Source organism: Athene noctua, chromosome 14 (genome assembly GCF_965140245.1).
Source record: "Athene noctua chromosome 14, bAthNoc1.hap1.1, whole genome shotgun sequence".
In the NCBI taxonomy this organism is placed as follows: Eukaryota; Metazoa; Chordata; class Aves; order Strigiformes; family Strigidae; genus Athene; species Athene noctua.
The window spans coordinates 15,825,195-15,842,523 of record NC_134050.1 but is presented as its reverse complement, the minus strand read 5'-3'; the positions used below and the strand labels follow the sequence as shown (position 1 = coordinate 15,842,523).

Below are 17,329 nucleotides of genomic sequence, written 5' to 3'. Positions count from 1 at the left end.
CCCATCTGCATGTTGTCGGTCCTGTCGTTGACTAGTTCTTGCCATCTGCAACTGCCATAAAGGTCACTTCTGCCTGAGTGACAAGAGTTTTGCTCGGCTACATGGCTGAGCACGGAGAAATTGAGGAGGAGGGGAAGAATGTGATTTGATTTTGCTTTCTATGACGTTTTTTGAGTCATATAAGACTTGAGGATGGAAAACAGACAAAGGAGATCAGTTTGAATGTATGGGAGAAAGGTGACCATGGAAAAACATGTAATGAATAGCAGTAGAGAGGCTGATGTAGTTAGTTAAATCATAGGGGAAAAGGAGGGTGGAGGGGGAAGATGGATTCAAGATACAGGTCATGAAGACTGAATAATCACACAAGGATAGCAGCACTGCAGCCTGCCGGTATGGTGGGAGTGAGATGAGGGACAAGCTATTCTATTTCTTGGATGTTATTATTACCTGTCTCCCACCATTTATTAATAATAATATGAATTATTGACCTGAAATGGTTTAACTTTCTCATTCATAGAACATCTTGAAATTTCCAGTGCTCTTCAGTTGTAACAACACCTGTTCTCACCCTCCAGTATCAAAAATCTTTAGAACAGGCCTGTGACCTAGTCCAGCACTTAATCATATAAATTACTACTCTTTCCATTAAATTTCTCTGAATCTGATTTAAACAAGACATAAGTAATTTTTCAACTTCCACTTTTTTTCTCTGTATTAGAAATTAAGATTATGACCAATCTGTATCATTGAAATTGTGATGTTTCCACCAAAAAGTCCCCTGTGTTCTCTTAGTAATTTTGGTATTTTGATGGCATATAGCAAGTCTTGTGCTTTTTCTTTTAGGTAGATATTTTCTTAAAAAAGTCTTCAGAATTTTCATCAGTATTTGAGTCATGCTTGTGGTATTTACTACCAGCTTATAGTTCAGAGCAACTGAAAATTCTGTAAAGGGAACAACGAAATGCTGAAGTGGAAACCTAAGTCTTCCTTCCCAAAGGCTGGGATTGGATGCAGTCTGTGGTAGAGAATAATTTCGTGTGGTTTTCATTACACTTAAAAATGTGCACAGTAGAAAAATGGAGCTTACATTGAAATTGCTGAAAACTCTAGTTGACACAAAGCTAACTGGACACTTGAACTTTTGACATATCAATATCATAGAATCATATCATAGAATGGTTTGGGTTGGAAGGGACCTTAAAGCTCATCTGGCTCCACCCCCCCTGCCATGGGCAGGGACACCTTCCACCAGCCCAGGTTGCCCAAATCCCCGTCCAACCTGGCCTTGAACCCTTCCAGGGAGGGGGCAGCCACAGCTGCTCTGGGCAACCTGTGCCAGGGCCTCACCCCCCTCACAGGGAAGAATTTCTTCTTTATGTCTAATCTAAATCCTTCAGTTTAAAACCATCACCCCTCATCCTATCTGTACCCACCCTGATAAAGAGTCCCTCCCCAGCTTTCCTGTAGCCCCTTTAAGTACTGGAAGGCTGCTCTCAATTCTTCCAGAGTCTTCTCCAGCTGAATAACTCTGAGCCTGTCCTCACAGGGAAGGTGCTCCACCCCACTGATTATCTTTGTGGCCTCCTCTGGACCTGCTCAAGCAGGTCTGTGTCCATCTTATGTTGGGGACCCCAGAGCTGGACCCAGCACTGCAGGGGAGGTCTCACAAGAGTGGAGTAGAGGGGGTGGGAATCCCCTCCCTTGAGGGACTACACTGCTCTTGACGCAGCCCAGGACACATTTGGCTTTCTGGGCTGCAAGCACATATTGCTGGCTCACAGTCAGTTTTCCACCCACTGATACCCCAAGTCCTTCTCCTTGGGGCTGCTCTCAACCCACTCCTCGCCCAGCCTGTATCTGTGCTGGGATTGCCCCGACCTTGCACTTGGCCCTGTTGAACTCCATGAGGTTCACACGGTCCCACCTCTCCAGCCTGTCCAGGTCCCTCTGGATGGCACATCCCTTCCCTCCAGCGTGTCGGCCGCACCACACAGCTTGGTGTTGTCAGCAAACCTTCTGAGGGTGCACTCAGTCCCCCTGTCCATGTCTCCAAGATGTTATTTAAGCAGTCTGGTCCCAATACCAAGCCCGAGGAACACCTCGCATCACTGCTCTCCACTTGGACATCAAGCTGTTGATTTAAGTGCAGAAAAAGAGGTACTACATGCTTTGTCCTTTTCTTTTCGCTTTGTGCTATTCTTAATTCCTGATAAATGCTGGTCTTAGATGTTTTGCTCCATGTTGGAAAGAACGATTTAATAGCCTTGAATTAAAATGCTTTGATTGTATGGAAATGGCCTTCTATGGTTCAATGTCCCAAAAAATGACTGTTAAGAGAGGTGTTTACCATATGTGCCTTTGAAGTTAATTTGGAGAAGCTGCATGTGTGAAGCTTTTGTTCTTTTGTAACCTGTTTAGAGGTTGAGGGACTCAAGTAAGGCACATCAGCTCCTTTGTGCATTTTGTTCAGATTCCTTTGTCAGTTGTCTCTGCATTCACCTATTTTTAATGCAGAAGCAGTTTTTACTCATCAATGACTCTGTAGAACATGGAGGGAGAGTATGTGACTGAAAATACTCAGAAAAGAAAGCAGTCCCTGTATTTGAATCATGACCTCGATGAACCACATGTTACCTTGTGGGAGAGTGAGGAAACATAAATTTAGACTACTGGGAAAACACATTTTTCAACTTAATTAGAAACAGGAACAACAAAGTACTTTTATTCCTGAATCAAAGCTGGCTGTGGGGATGAGAAAGTTCAGTGGTGAAGTTTATTTTGCAAAACTTCCTCAGGCATTTTTATTTTGTGACATGTTGGATTTCAGTTCATTTTCAGACAAGCCTTTCAGGTTGGGAGGGGGTAGAGTCTAAGTCCAGTTCCTGTGCTGGCTAGCCTCTCCATTCATTTTCATCTTTCTCATCTATTTTCAGGTTGCTTTGCCTGCGGACCACCTTTATTCAGATACAGTGCAATCTTGGGGGGAGAGTTCTTTGGGATCAAGACTGTGTCAGTGAAATTGCAGAATTTCAAATCAATATGATTCCAGTACTCCCTGGATCATCCTAATCTTTTAAGAGTATGTGAACACCCTGCTGTAAGAGTCTGCATTTTAAAATTTTTTAAATATTTAGAAGTGGGGCCAAGAATTGGGAGATTTTTTATGTTCTGACATGATTTTAGTTTTTTGCTACAGATGTCCAACGAGTTTAGCTTTTGTTTTGTTTTTACTGGTTTGAATGCATGAAGACATGTGGTACCTAAATTAGGGCAGCAGAGGAGTTGCCAATCAGTAATGAAGATGCTCTGTCATTTTAATTGTGTGGGTGCTTAATCATTTTCTATAATAATCCTCTGCTTTAAAGTACAAAAGAGAAGGGATTCCTACAGGGGCATTGTGCTCTTCTGCAGACAAGGAAACATGGCATATTTTAAATAATGGAGAGACGTTTCTCTCCTCTGGTGCCTTAATTCTGACTAGATATAACTATTCCTACTTTGATACTGCTTTTCCTCTTTCGACTTCAAAATACTTTAAAAAGGGGATAATGTCACAGAAACAGAAGCTGAGGCACAAAAAATTGAAATGCCCCAACCAAGGTAACTCATCATGTCCACCATGGAGCCAGGAATAAAATTTCTGTTTCCTGCGTCCCAGGCCAAGGGTCTACCTTCTAGGCTAGTGGTCCTTGATGTTTTTTTAGGTAAGGCTCACTGCTACTACTTCCTTCTCTCCTTGCTCTTCTTTCCCCCTTGCCACTGATTGCTGTCTCCTCATATGGTACCCTTCCTCCTACTTGCATAACCCATTTTCCAGACCCATCCTGTGTCCTTCTCCTCATTTCCCACCTCCTGTGCTGCTGCTGCTTCTCCAGTCACCCGCTTGCACTGACACCACCACCGCAAAGCGTGGCTTCTCCTGAGCTTATTTGCTTGGGCTCAAGCCACGCGTCTGCCGTTTGTTCTGGTGTGACTCACTGTCAGCAGCCTCTGCATAGGCTGTGTTGTCCCTGCTAAGCTCTTTGGGTCCAGAAGCTGTGCAGGTACCTTAAGAGTCATAGCTGAGCTAATATTACTGCAATACTTTGCCTTTTGCTGACTAAGGGATCTCTAACCTGTGCTCCATGGGCAGTAGAGAAACCAGAGGAAGCCTTGGAGCACGCATTCTTAATATTTGGTACCTGAAGATACATACTTATGTACTTGCATAAAGTTTTTTCAGTGCTCTAGCAAATGCTGAGTGTTGAAAACTTCAGGCTTTTTGTCAGCCTGAACCAAGGAATATATCTTTCTGTAGGGGCAGATGAACATATTTAGTTTTAAAGCACTTGCTTTGTCAGATAAGGAAAGAAAGTCAAGAGATGCAGTTCTGGATCCATTTTCTAACTTGAAGTTCAATTTTCATTCAAATATTGTTCTTGAAATATTGTTCCCTTAAGAGTGAAATGTTGTGCCTACAGTCCTAGATGAGTGCAGAGGCTTTGGGACTTGTGAACAGACAGGTATTTTACGCCCAGACTCAAGTGAGTGACTTAAAAATGACCTGAATAATTTAAGGATGTTTTCATGAAGTTAAGTTAGCCTGTGAGCTCAGAGACAAAGGTGCTTCCAGTATATATGTGGAAAGCAGAGAAGCAGGCTTCCTTGTTTTGAAATTATAAAATGGATATGCAAAATGACAGGGTATTGACTGTCCTTGTTTTTTCTTCAGGATGTCTATTTTGTAAGCAGCTCTGTGCTCAGTTAATTTCTGAACGCCCTTGCCTTAGCCCTGCTTGCTCTCTTCTGTATTTCAGTCTGCTCATTCGTCCTAGCAACCATTTGTTTCAGAGATGTATTTTCTTTTTGGTCCTGAAACTTTAAGGAGAGAGAAAGCAATTTATGTGAAAAATCACTTTATCCAGATTAATGACTGCTGCGCTTGACTGTTATCACAACGTTATTAGCTAGATTTTTTTTTTTGTTGGAGTGAGAGAACAGAAACCACTTCTTAGATCCTTGCTCTCTGAAATTGTAGTTGTGGAGACACATCAGGTTGCTCCAGAAAAAACGAGTACCTTCATGCAGTCAGAGGAAAAGCTCTATGTGTAGAAGGTGTGGCTGAGGTTTGCTGTTCATGTTAGCAATTAATATGCCACTAATAGCCAGGTGGTTCAGATGAAGGACCAGCATTGGGTCCTATAGCTGGGGGTGCATTGTCAAAGGCTGAGTTTGCAGAGGAAGAAACCAGGATGTTCATTTCCAGCAGGAAACGGGCGGAGTGTAACTGAACTACAGAACATGCTTCTATGCTTCTGCTCTTACTTACGATGGTGTGAAGTCAGAAGTAGCCGATGGTGTTGTTGCAAGCCTGAGGTCAGAATCCAGCCGCATGCATAGTTCTAATGCTTTAATCAAGGTATGTACCTCCTGTGGTGGGAGTGGGCAGGCCTGAAGGAATTAATGGTTTAATCATAATACCCCAGCAAAAGTTCCTTAAATGTAAGGTAGCTGGGATGATGTGGGAAATTTCTCTTAGGATTCAGTGTCAGGATTTGGTGCAACAGCTTCTGAAATTTTCCAGTATTCTCACTCTTTCCTTGTGTTGTCAGAGCTGCCAGTGTTGTGCAAGGGAAACTCCGGGGTCAGATGGACCTTAATCTTTAGAGCATCTCCTGAAGGATGGTGGATGGGAAACACTGTTCTGTTTCTGAAGAGTTTATAGAAGTCACCCGAAACACATGGTTACCCCAAATCAGGATAAGTTGAGAGGAGTACCTAAATGAAAATGGGACTGGTAGATGTAAAAAGTAGCACGGAATGACAGTTGCCTTAGGGCATGTGTACCCAACCTGTTAGCTAAGGCTCATATATATGCAAAGCACAGTGGAAGGGGAAGACCTACGTGGGATTTACAGGGCTGAATTGTTAGTATTCCTTATGGTAATGGAGAATTTGGGAAGCCTTCATGCTGGGCCCTTGAAGTTAGTGTTAAATAAAAAATAGGGCAGATAAACCTATTTCTGGATTCTTAATATGTTATAAGAGGAAAAGTAGTTCATCAGGCAACTTTTGGATCCTGGGTTAACCTGGATCTTACTTGTGGAGGTAAGAAAATGCCCATTTATCAGCTGAGAATAACACCATAGAAACAGTGGGAGAAAAATTGTTCTTGGGAGAAAGGATAGACAACGGAAGTAGAAATCAAGTACATAATGCTACATCAAGGGCTACAAAGAAGTTTTCTAATTATGTACAAATTCAGATTATCAGCCTTTCTTCTGTTCCTAAAACACAGCTTGAGGTCTTCCTTGATTTTCCTTTTGGAGCAGAGTTTTGTGAAGACAAGGTCCAGCTGCAGTTATTTTTTCGTTTGTAATTTAGCACTTACCAGAGCCATGAGTGTTTCTTCTGGTTTTGGGGGTTTAATCTCTACTTCCTGCAGACCATAAGGATACTATTCCGTTACATTTCCATTCTCATTAGCAGTCTCAGATGCCATAGCTTGCCTAGAAGGTTGCCAGCTCTTTTGAAGTTCCTCACATGAAGATAAAGGCGTATCCTTCCTTATAGAAGTACTTTACTAAAAATGCTCAAGCAGCTAGAATGCTGTTGACATATAGTCCATAGCTGTCATTATAGCATCTGAAATGAAATTTAATCTCATTGTGTCTCTTGGTTCTTACTGCTGCCGTGTTTTGTGTGGCTAATAAAGTGCGACTCGGACCCTTGGATTTCTTTAGTAGTTTCATATCAGGTAGACTGCTGTGGCTCAGTGAAAAACAAGGACGGGGCCCAGAGAAGTAAGAAAAACTTAATTCATTTAGTCAGCTAAAAAGACAAACTTTTATTATTGTTGGGAAGGGAAAAAGGAAGATACCTAGATAATTATAGGGGTTTTAATCTTCCCTCATAAAATTACTAATGGTGTGAATTCTTCAGACATCAGTTGTATCAAGTGTTTGCAGGCTTCATTTATTATCTACTAACCAAAATTAGCATTGTAGAACCAAAGCAATACCAAGCTTTTCTCCTACATTTCTGTTGAGAACACTGTATTTATTCAAGATTTTAGAAGCAAGTCTCTGGAAACCCCTGATCGCTTCAGAAAAGGATTCCCCTTTACACTATACAGCAGGCACTGAAACCATGATACAAAATTTATTTCATGCTAGAATTGTTTTGCATAACATTGTGCATGCATTTTACTCAGTACTAAATTGCATACAATGCTGTTGTCTTGTTTCTTAAACTTTGAGACCATTTATACTTGAGTATTTTCCTGATTTTGTACTATAAGTCCCAGTTTTAAAATAACACCTCTTTTGTTTAAAATTCATACTGATTACTTAATATGAACAATTTATGAAGGGTCTTTACGTTGGATCTATACATCAATAAAATACAACATAACCAGAGCTGGAAAATTAAATCTAGACCAGCTGTTAACTGTCAGGTCCGAAGGAAGGTCCCATGTGTCACAAGCATGCCAACAAAAACAGACAGGAAAAAGTTTTCTTATTTTTATACACTTCTAGTTGGATTTAAAGTTCTTGATTTCCATGTCGGTGTGATGAACTGTGAAGGCGTGGTCAATATGACCGATGACTGCCTGATTGCACTTTTTAAAACCATTACTCTGTATCTTGTATACAAAAAGAAGCGATCCATAGCAAAGAAATGTACAGTTTTATAATGTTTTACATTTTGGCTACAACAATGTATGTAAAAGTAAAGAGCTTTGAAAGAAAATATATAACTTTGCTTTTTTTTTTCTCCTTAATCATACATTTGCAGTGTTTCTTGTTTTTTTGTTTTGTGGTTTTGTTTTGTTTTGTTTTGTTTTTTAATTTTTGTCTTCATGCAATTCATGCTATGGAACAAAAAAATAGATTAAAAAAAAAAAAAAAAAAAGATCTTCTACAGTTTTGTTACATTTTGGCCGTAGAAAAAGCCTGCATCTCTAGTACAACTCCAAAACCACGAAGAATCATCCATAAAACCTGCATGGAGCGAGTTAACTTTGTCCAAATGAGAAGGTCTTCTATGCCTGCACAGTTCCACACAGATGTTTATTAGCCATCAATGTTCATCTCCATCTTGCCTTGTCAGGTCACTCTGACTGCCTCTGTTGGCATATATTTAGCAATGACTGGACTTTCTTTGCAAAGATCTGCATGTAAAGAATACAATCAGTACTTGAGCTTCTTCCCTGCGCTTTTCACATCAAGCTCGGCATCTTAGTGTTAAAGGAAGGAGGAAAAAGTGAAATAGCTACATGCAGAGGCAGCCATATTCTTCTTCAACAGGATTTTTTTCCCATGCAGTCAGCCAGACTGAGACCTCTCTACAGTGTGTCTGAGTATTGCTTTCAGCATAAAATAGGCGCCCATGCAAAGTTTCATCCTACTGTGCTTGTTTGCTCAAACTCCTGCAGGGTTCCTATGGCTCAAAAATATCCTGAGAAAAGCAAAATCTTCCATCGTTGGCATGTTTCAGCATCGACTAAATGCCTAACCCATTTCATACAGAGCCAGTAGATCCACCATTAGCCAAAATAAGCATATACTAGCAGGATGCACCAGGAAGGAAACTATCTGGTGCATCTACCCTTCATCCTATGTACTGATACCATGCAGCGTGTATGGCCCACCAGTACTATGTAAATGCCTGCCTATTGTCATCTGAGTGCTATTTAGGAGTGTTGTCACCTAGCATCAGTAGTAACACCGTTCCCAGCAGGTGCTACTGTGAGACATTGCATCTTCAGACTTAGTCACCTGGATTATATGCAACATAGCATAGGCTAATTGAAAATAAAGCTTTTTAGACCATTCTCTGCTACTGATCCATGCTACAATATAGATGGGATGGGAGACCAAGAACGTCTCACTGGACTAGGAGAGCTGTAGGGCGCAGACACTGAGGATAATCCTATCGCTTTTCCACTTATGCCAGCTATGCTGTTAAGGCTCCGTGACATTTCGTAACCTTCATTTAAAAGAAAAATGCAAAGTACAGCATTGGATCAATGACAGAATGGACTAAGAATGAGGTCAACATTGTAGCCAGTTCAATAGCATCTGCATGCATGGACATGCCGAGAGTAGTATCGCTTGCAACGTGACTCAGAAGGCCATTGAAGTACAGATCAAGTTTAAAATATATATATATATATTAAAAAAAAATAATCATTTCTCAAGGATGGTCAGGCTATGTTATTGATCCTACAGGCAGCAACATGGTTGTACTCTGAAAAAAAGAAGTGTCAGTGGGAGGGGTTTTCTATGTCTCCGTCATACATTCATGCATACCTCTCCCTTCCACTTCATGCATTTTGACCTCAGGCAAAATTAAGGTTTCTGGTATCTTTGGGGGCGGGAGGGGGAAAAGGCAGCAAAATCCATAAAATTTATTGTGTTGCTATAGAGATACTACTCCTTTGTTCTCAGCATTTAAAAAAAAAAAAAACAAAAACAAAACCAAAATTGCATGCATTCTGTTTCCCTCCCTCCCGCCCTCCCCCCTTCTTTTTCAAACATGCATGTAAACAGCTCAGCAAGTGTACAGAGAGTTGCACAAACTATGGATGAAATTCTGTTGGAACAACAATTAAGATGCTCTCAACGTGTTTCAAACAGGCCAACAATATGCTGACGTATATTACTCTTTAGCCAACCAGCCTCTGTTTCATTCAGTAACGAGAGGCGGTTGCAGTGCATCGTGAAAACCATACATTCCTCATCCCAAAGGATGTGCCATTTGGAGTGTTCCCCTGATCCACTGGAACCACCTGACCTCGCTCAGGCTGAATGAATGTGGCAATGCTTATCCAATACAGAATCAAGTAAAACGCTTTGCTACAAAGGTAAATTTTAGAGGATATGCTTTCATATGAAAGTCTTGTCGTCCAACTATATCTTTGTTGATGATAAGCTTTAAACTTATAAATACATACACTATCTATAACTGGCATTTACTATAGCTATTGCCCATCATACAATGGCACATGGGAATTCTATACTCCATACTCAGTGTATGGTTACATCATACAATCTTTGCAGTTTTAAAATATTGACTATATGATATACTATATACAGTACACCAGTGATAAACACTGGTTTGAAGAGAGAGATTTCCAATTTTCACATTCCTTATCAACTTTGATGCATATATACGTAACTGTAATTTTGGTTTGTATGGTTTCCTCATGTTATGTTATTCAAACAAAACAGTCTATCTGAAGAAGGGAAGTTTTTTTTCATTTGACTTTACTTCTGTTGCTAAATAGACTATTCTGACCATTAGCAAACTAAAATGCAGTTACTTCTGAGAGATCTGTAGCTGTCAGAAGTCTGAGAAACTAACTAGTAATGATTTATTTACGAAAGTGATTTTAGATGGATTGTTTTCCAATTGTAAGACACCTGTGCTAACAGATGTTCTTGTATGCTTCTCTTTCTCTGTTGAACTAAACAGCTATGAATATCCAAATAATTTGTTTTAGTGCTCTGTCAGGGTAGCCAAATAATCATTTCATATTTCTTGAGGATGTTTTGCTTTTGTGTTTTATCTTTTCTGTCTGCCACCTCCAAGTCTATGCTCGTCACTGTTTGGTAAGATCTGTGAGCTTTCCAAGTGGCAAACCTTCATTGCTACGAAATGTTAATTGGCCTCTCCTTGGAGGATGGGCTAATTTAAGGACATTGTAGAGCATCCTCCACTAAAGCTTAGTGCTGCACCAGCTGGGGTGGAAGACTCAACTGCCTAGCATAGCTGCATGGGGTAGTTACAGCTCCTCAGGCTTTTCTTTCTGAAAGAAATAGGTTAGAAACTCCAAATGCAGACATCAGGTGGTGGTTTCCAGCCCAAACGTGCATCTCTACAGCAAGCGCACTATTGCGTGCTACAGCTACAGCTGACTTTCTCTTATTTATTTAAAACGGTTGCTAACTACATGGTTACAGGACCCCAGCTACATACCCTTTCTTATTCCTCCATCAGGCGGGCAGGGATATTCCCCGGTTGATAAGAGGAAGCAGGGTCCATATCTCTCCCGAGTGCCAGAGCGGGTAAAGGGCAGGCCCTCATCAGGCGTAATAGCCTGGTCTATGTGGGGACAGTCTTCGTTTGCCAGCGCCGCCTTGGCCACCTCACCATTCAGTTTCGAATCTTCAAACATATAAGCAGAAGGCTATTGAAACACTATGCACTGTTTATTAGAGTTCCAGCTGCAAATTAAGGGTTCACAGCTAAAGAGTTCTATAGCGACACTATAAAAGGTAGCACATCTGTCCTAGACACTGCGTTCGTGTGCACTGCACCAAAATAAAATAAAGTCTGTTAAGTGGGAGGAGAAAGAAAACGTGATCACGTTAGGTGTAACAGCAGCCACCTGTACTTCCGCATAGAGGGGCGGTTTCAGAAACGGGCGTGCATTGGTTCCTAGTCCTGCGAGCAGAAGACTGCGGTTAGAAATCGGATTATGTTTTTGCATGACATCGGATGGTGCATGAATGACCTGTTTGTCATGAAGCCTACTGTCGCTCAGAGCTTTGGAGTGGCAGTGGACTGTGAGTTGTGTTTTAGTATTTGAGTATATTCTGTTTGTGCTGATTTATACCTGTGTGCAATATTACTGAGGGGAAAATTCCTGCTCTTTCCCCCCCACACACGAAAATTCACCCAAATTATTTGATAGCGATTCCGGTATCAGTCATGCAGAATGGCTGTACACGTTTTAGACACACAGAGTACGTTACATATGGAAATACGACAGCAGAATGTGGATTTAAAAAAAAAAACCAATCCATTTTCTGATGTTTTCCTCGGAAACACATACAGTATTTGCAATGCCAGCACAGGACACTACATATAGAAAACACTACAGCAGGCCATGAATTTGGAAAATAGATAGAGCAAAATTTACTCTCGGCTGTAAATAACGGAAATAGATTGCCAGATTTCCCCATTTTGCTCCACACATTCCCATGAGGATAGACTGAGCATAGTATGTTTTCTCTGTGTGACTTGTTTGACACTTATAAAACAATTTAAAGTGCTATTTAGTGTAGGATTTATTTTAGGGTTTTAAAGTGCAAATTAGTGTATTGAGAATATACTCGAAATATGGCACAGCTCAATATGAGTATTTTAGTTGAAGGGAGGAAAAAACAGTCAAAATGTGCTTTCTGAAGTTTCACAAATGCTGAGATACATTAACTGAGTGGTATTGGCGGCATCCTACACCTCGGTTGCACAATGCTTATTACTTAGACGCTGTAAGGCAATGGGTGGTCCTGCAAGTCTTTAAGGAAAGACAAACTCAACGGATACACTTAATTTCAGTGCCTTTTCCAGATTCGCATACTAGCTTGTTCTGAACGCTACATGATACTGTCATTTATTTTTCAGTGGTTTTGAAGCCAAGCCATAAAATGAGCCCAAAAGAAAAAATACATTAGGTAGGGTTTGGAGATACGATTCTGATCCTCTGGTTTCAGATGGACAACATTGATGGGTAGCAGGCAAAAGCCTTTCCAAGTTATAGTTGTTGCTTTGTACACACACGCGCACACACACATACACACACAGATGTATATGACACACACTATGATTCTATCTGTGCCCCATTAATTGCATTCTCTGCCTTTACTTTTATTTAGATGTCACTGGTTTGTCACAATGTAAACAGTATTTTCTGCAGATCTCACCTCTGCCTCCTTTCTTCTCCATGCAGAACTAGCCAATTATTTCCTGAACGGGGGAAGTAGTAATATTTCGTTTTGTGAGCAATTAAATAATGAGGTCTTTCAATACATTTTAAAAAATGTAAAAGCTATAAGTGCATTTTAATACTTGTAGACACTAATTTCAATAGGATTCTGAAGTTTTAAGGTTGCACTGAGTTGCAGTTTCTTTCTGTTCATAATACTCGGTGCTGTTTAATACCTCTCTTTGCACAAAAACCTGGCACGGCTGCCATAGTAACCATGATATTGCAGGTGCTGAGCTGTTGATTTGAAAATCACTTAACTGTGTTTGGGGAGAGATGCTGTCCTCATGGGGATGAGCAAAGAACCAGGCTTCTTCATAAGCCTCAACTGCTGCAAGCTGGTGGCTCTAAGCCTGATATGAGGGAGGCAGCTGCGTTAGAAGAGCTCTACATTGAAATCTCTTGAGACTCCCCTTGCTACACCTGAGCCTGGGTTCCCAAACTAAGCTCTTAGTGGTGGAGGGGGCACTGGTCCATTTTTCTGGAGCTCAAAACACCTCTGAGCAGATTGGTTGTGGGTCAGGCTGCTCACTGGTACCAGCCATTGATCCTTTTGGAAGCAGGTTGCAGGCTCTTGTGCTTGAATGACAAGAAAATTGACCTTGGAATTAATTTCTTAAAATGCATTATACATCCCTAGCCACTTGAGCTGGAACTTGCTCTTGCAGCCTCCTCAGGGTCCCTTAGCACTGATGAATTTTTCTGTATACTGGTTGTTGAAAATTGTTCTATTCAATAGGAAGAGAACAGAGTAGCTGGAGATGTGGACAAATCACTGATGTGATTTTGTCTTACTAACGTCCCTTGAATATTCCACGCATGGGCAATGCATTAGGGATTACATTCTGGATAGCAATGCTAATCCACAATGACAATTTTGCTAAATATTTAGGAAGCAAAGAAATCACCAGCACAGAAGGCTGCATCTATTGCTAGTGTATATAAATAACTGTCGAGTAGTTGTGTTCCAAACCACTGTCTGCAGTACCTAATACTCTGAGTGTAGGACTTGACAATCACATGATATTTAATATGTGATAAATTTGTTACGGGAATAAAAAAAACATCACTGATGTCATCAGCCCACAGTTAGAAGTCCCCATCGTTTTCATTAGCAGATCTACGTGCTGAACAATTTCAGGAATGAGGTCTAAAGATGGAATGAAATAGTGGGGTTTTTAGGTTGATTTCTCAAGTTTTAATTTGCATGTTTGTTTTTTTCCAACTCCTTGAGAGAACTCCAGAGAAAGCAAAACTACTGAAACCATTACTGGCTGGTGACTACCAGTCTAGTTATACCAATGATGACTACTACTGGTTGCTTAAAACTTCTAAGACTTGATTCTGGCCTACCAAATTCACAGGAGTCTTTCCATCCCTGCTAGCAGAATCTGAATTAGGCTTGTACAGCATTTTTTGTTGTTCTGTAGGTTCTGTTTCATGAAGAAAAGTCAATGTTATCATAACAGGTTATCTACAACAAAAATCTTCTGACTCTCAGCTTGGCACCTTATCTCCATAATTGTCCTATCTGTGAATACCTAGTTAACTGCACCAGCTTTAAACATTCTCCTGTAGAGATTTAGCTGAGAGACTAAAGAAAGTATTCAGCACATCTCCCAGGTGAGTAGTTTGTTTCACAACTACCTCATTTGTGTGGTTTCCACTTTTTTTTTTTTTTTTCCCTGTCTTATCTATCTCCATTTGCAGAAAAGTACTATTAAAATGTCTTGGGTGTTTCTGAGCAAACAGCTAATTTCAAAATGGGGGGAGAGATTCCAAAAAAACCCCTTAGGAGAACTGCTGGATTTTGCATTGTGGAGAAGCACAGTAGAGACTGCCCATGTACTTGCTGCATGGCTCATCTCTTTTGTTACAGCAAATGGTTTCACACTGTCATAGTGACTTTACCAGTGCTGCTGGTTTTGATGATAAGCTAGAGCCTGACACTGAGTCTCCACCTATTTGAACTACATCTTAAGTTCAAAGTATCAGTGGACATAATTGTATGAGATATTCACTGACCTCAATCTATGCTTGGAAATGTGGCACTTGTACAGAACTGGTTCCTACACTGGCAAAGTCATCCCAGTCCTCTTCCCTTAAGCAAACTCTGCCGTTCTCCAACAGCTGCTGAAGAACAAGTTCCTGGTTTACCCTTTGTACCTTAGATGTCCTCAGAAATTGTGTGCGGGACAGGGATGGCCCTGTTTCCTCTTAGGACTGTAGCTACCTGCCCCCCCCCCGCTTTGTCTTCCATGTGTCTACAGCTACATGAACTGTGCCAGATTCTTTGTGCTAAAGAAAATGGGATCTTCTCAGCCCTAGATCATGCAGCAATTAAGAGACATAGTGCTGTTTCTTTTGGTCACATTAGGTCACTGACAATCTCTTCCAGAAGAACACAGACTGTCTTCTGGCTACCCTTGTTTAAAGATTAAGAGACAAGGACCCAGCTTGAGTACCTACAGCTTCCCTGAATAGCCATTTGTCATTCCACAAAGGCTCAGGGGACCCCAGGGTTCTGCAGCCCTGCTACAGGGGAGAGGGTTGACAAGCAGGAAGGAGGTAGGAGCAACTGAGTACAAATCAGGGCTGGAACTGAGAAAATAAGTTGCTTGAAAGATGAAGATCTTTCTACTGGGGAGACCTTGTCTGGCTAAAGTAACATTCCATACCACCACCCCATGCACATGTAAAAATGAATCTACAGCTTGTCTAGATCTGTGCTGTGCTCTTACAGGCCTGATCCCAAACCTGGGACTGCCATTATTACAGTCTGTGGAGAGTCCCACTCCTGACCAACTGAGAGTGTCCTTTGGTTCTCATTCAGAGTATGAGGGTCATTTTCATGTGCTCATTTTAAACCCCTGTTGCTAACCCTAACATGCACAGTAGCTGTCTGAAGTCTCTTATGAAGAAGGATCTCCATGAGGTCTATCACAGTAGAGACTTTTAATCCAGCTGGATCCCTGAAGAAAGTAATGGTGTGTAGTCCACTGAGTGAGTTACTCTTCTATTGTCCAGTCCTCTCACACTTTTCTGGTGATATAAAAGGGCTGTTAGTGTGGCAAACATTAGTTGTGTCATACTGTGCTGGCAACAGGAAACTCTTGGTGTGGTGGTTTTCCCTGGCTTTTGGACTAGTGACAGAAGGGTACAGGAACAGAGGTGGCATGGCCAAGGTGAGGGTGGAGAACTGCTGTGCTTTAGCTTTTCTTAGCTACAAGCCTATTATCTGGAAGTGGGAAGTAGAGCAGCTGTGAGGCTGCTGTAGTTGCTGCTGGAGGACTGAATTTCCCCGCTGTCCTTATTCTAGAGAAAATGCAAAGATTTTACATTCCTTTTTGCATCCTATTTTTGCAGCATCGCTTTTGCTGGATACTTCTTGTGCTAAGCAAATATTATGATGAAGTTAAGAGTATGAATCCAAGTATTCAAAGACATTTACTCTGATTTGTGGAGAGATTAAGAGCTGCTCAGCATCTGAAAATACCCATTGACTTTATATCCCTAAATTTCTCTCTGAGATGTTGCATGGAAAGAAAATATTTACAGTTCAATTTCCTACTCTCTCGAGTCTCTTTAATTCAAATTTCACTCCTGTTAGCAAGTTGTTTCTGGTTTAGTTGTCTGGATAGTGTTTACTGACCCATTAACATTTGTTGGCCACTCATTAACTGCATCAGTATAAATCTCCTTATTTTTTAATACTGGACTCCGTCTAAACTGTGCTGTGCTTCTTCACTGATTAAGGGAGGGTCAGAGCATAACAGTGAATCAGGAAGTAAAGGAACTGCACACTTAGAAAAATATGCTTTTCTTGAGTTAGCACAAGGCTATAGCGATTTCTGAGTTAACATAGAATTTACTGACAATTAAGAATAAGATTAGTAGCAATAAACTTCATGCTGTCCCTCTAGAAAATTATTAGAAATGTCTATTGACTATTTTTTATCATTCTTTCAAAGTGGTGTTTGGGGGTCATTGGAGGAGACTGTAAATAAAATACTTTGCTCAGGACCCGATTCAGCAAAATAACAATTATGCTTCTGTGCCAGACCATCTTCAGCGACAGAAATCAATTTTTGTGGGCTCCAGAGCCTCATGCAGGATTAAGAAACATGGATCGCATGGGTAGGGGCTCATTTTTGTTGTTGTTAAATCAGGTCCTTAGAGTGAAAGGGATATAACTATAACAAATTAGAAAAAGAGTTATGGAGAAGATATATTAAACCACAGACAAAGGATGATGGAATGGTTAAATTACGACTTGGAGAGTATGGAAGGAAGTATAGCATAGAGAAGAACAGCATAGAAAATATGGGTTTAAACCTCTGAAAATGAGTAATGATGTGTCAGCATGGGCATCACTGGTTTTCAAAATGGCAACGAAAAATATCCTAAATTGGTAGGTTTGGGAATTTTTTCTGCTGGAGAGTAATGAAAATTAATTTTTCCCATGCAGACTATCTGAAAAAAAGAAGGTAATTTAACTAAGTAGTTCTATTGTCATACCAAGTACTTACTCTTTGCATTAATACCTTGCATCAGGTTTTGTGTCACAATCTC

General features: G+C 40.8%; 1 protein-coding gene across 6 annotated transcripts in view; it reads right to left on the bottom strand.

Moving 5' to 3' along the window:
- Positions 1 to 17,329, bottom strand: part of KCNC1 (potassium voltage-gated channel subfamily C member 1) — a 129,848-nt gene that overhangs the window by 10,730 nt on the left and 101,789 nt on the right. The window contains exons 4-5 of one of the 6 annotated variants that reach the window (XM_074918552.1): positions 10,966 to 11,068; positions 6,821 to 8,973 (exon numbers count right to left, since the gene is read on the bottom strand). In XM_074918552.1, coding sequence (XP_074774653.1) covers positions 8,837 to 8,973; positions 10,966 to 11,068 — 240 coding nt within the window. In that variant the 3' untranslated portion in view covers positions 6,821 to 8,836. Of the gene's footprint in view, positions 1 to 6,820; positions 8,974 to 10,965; positions 11,155 to 17,329 lie in introns of those variants that run through there. The other 5 variants (XM_074918549.1, XM_074918551.1, XM_074918550.1 and 2 more) reach the window with 5 other exon arrangements.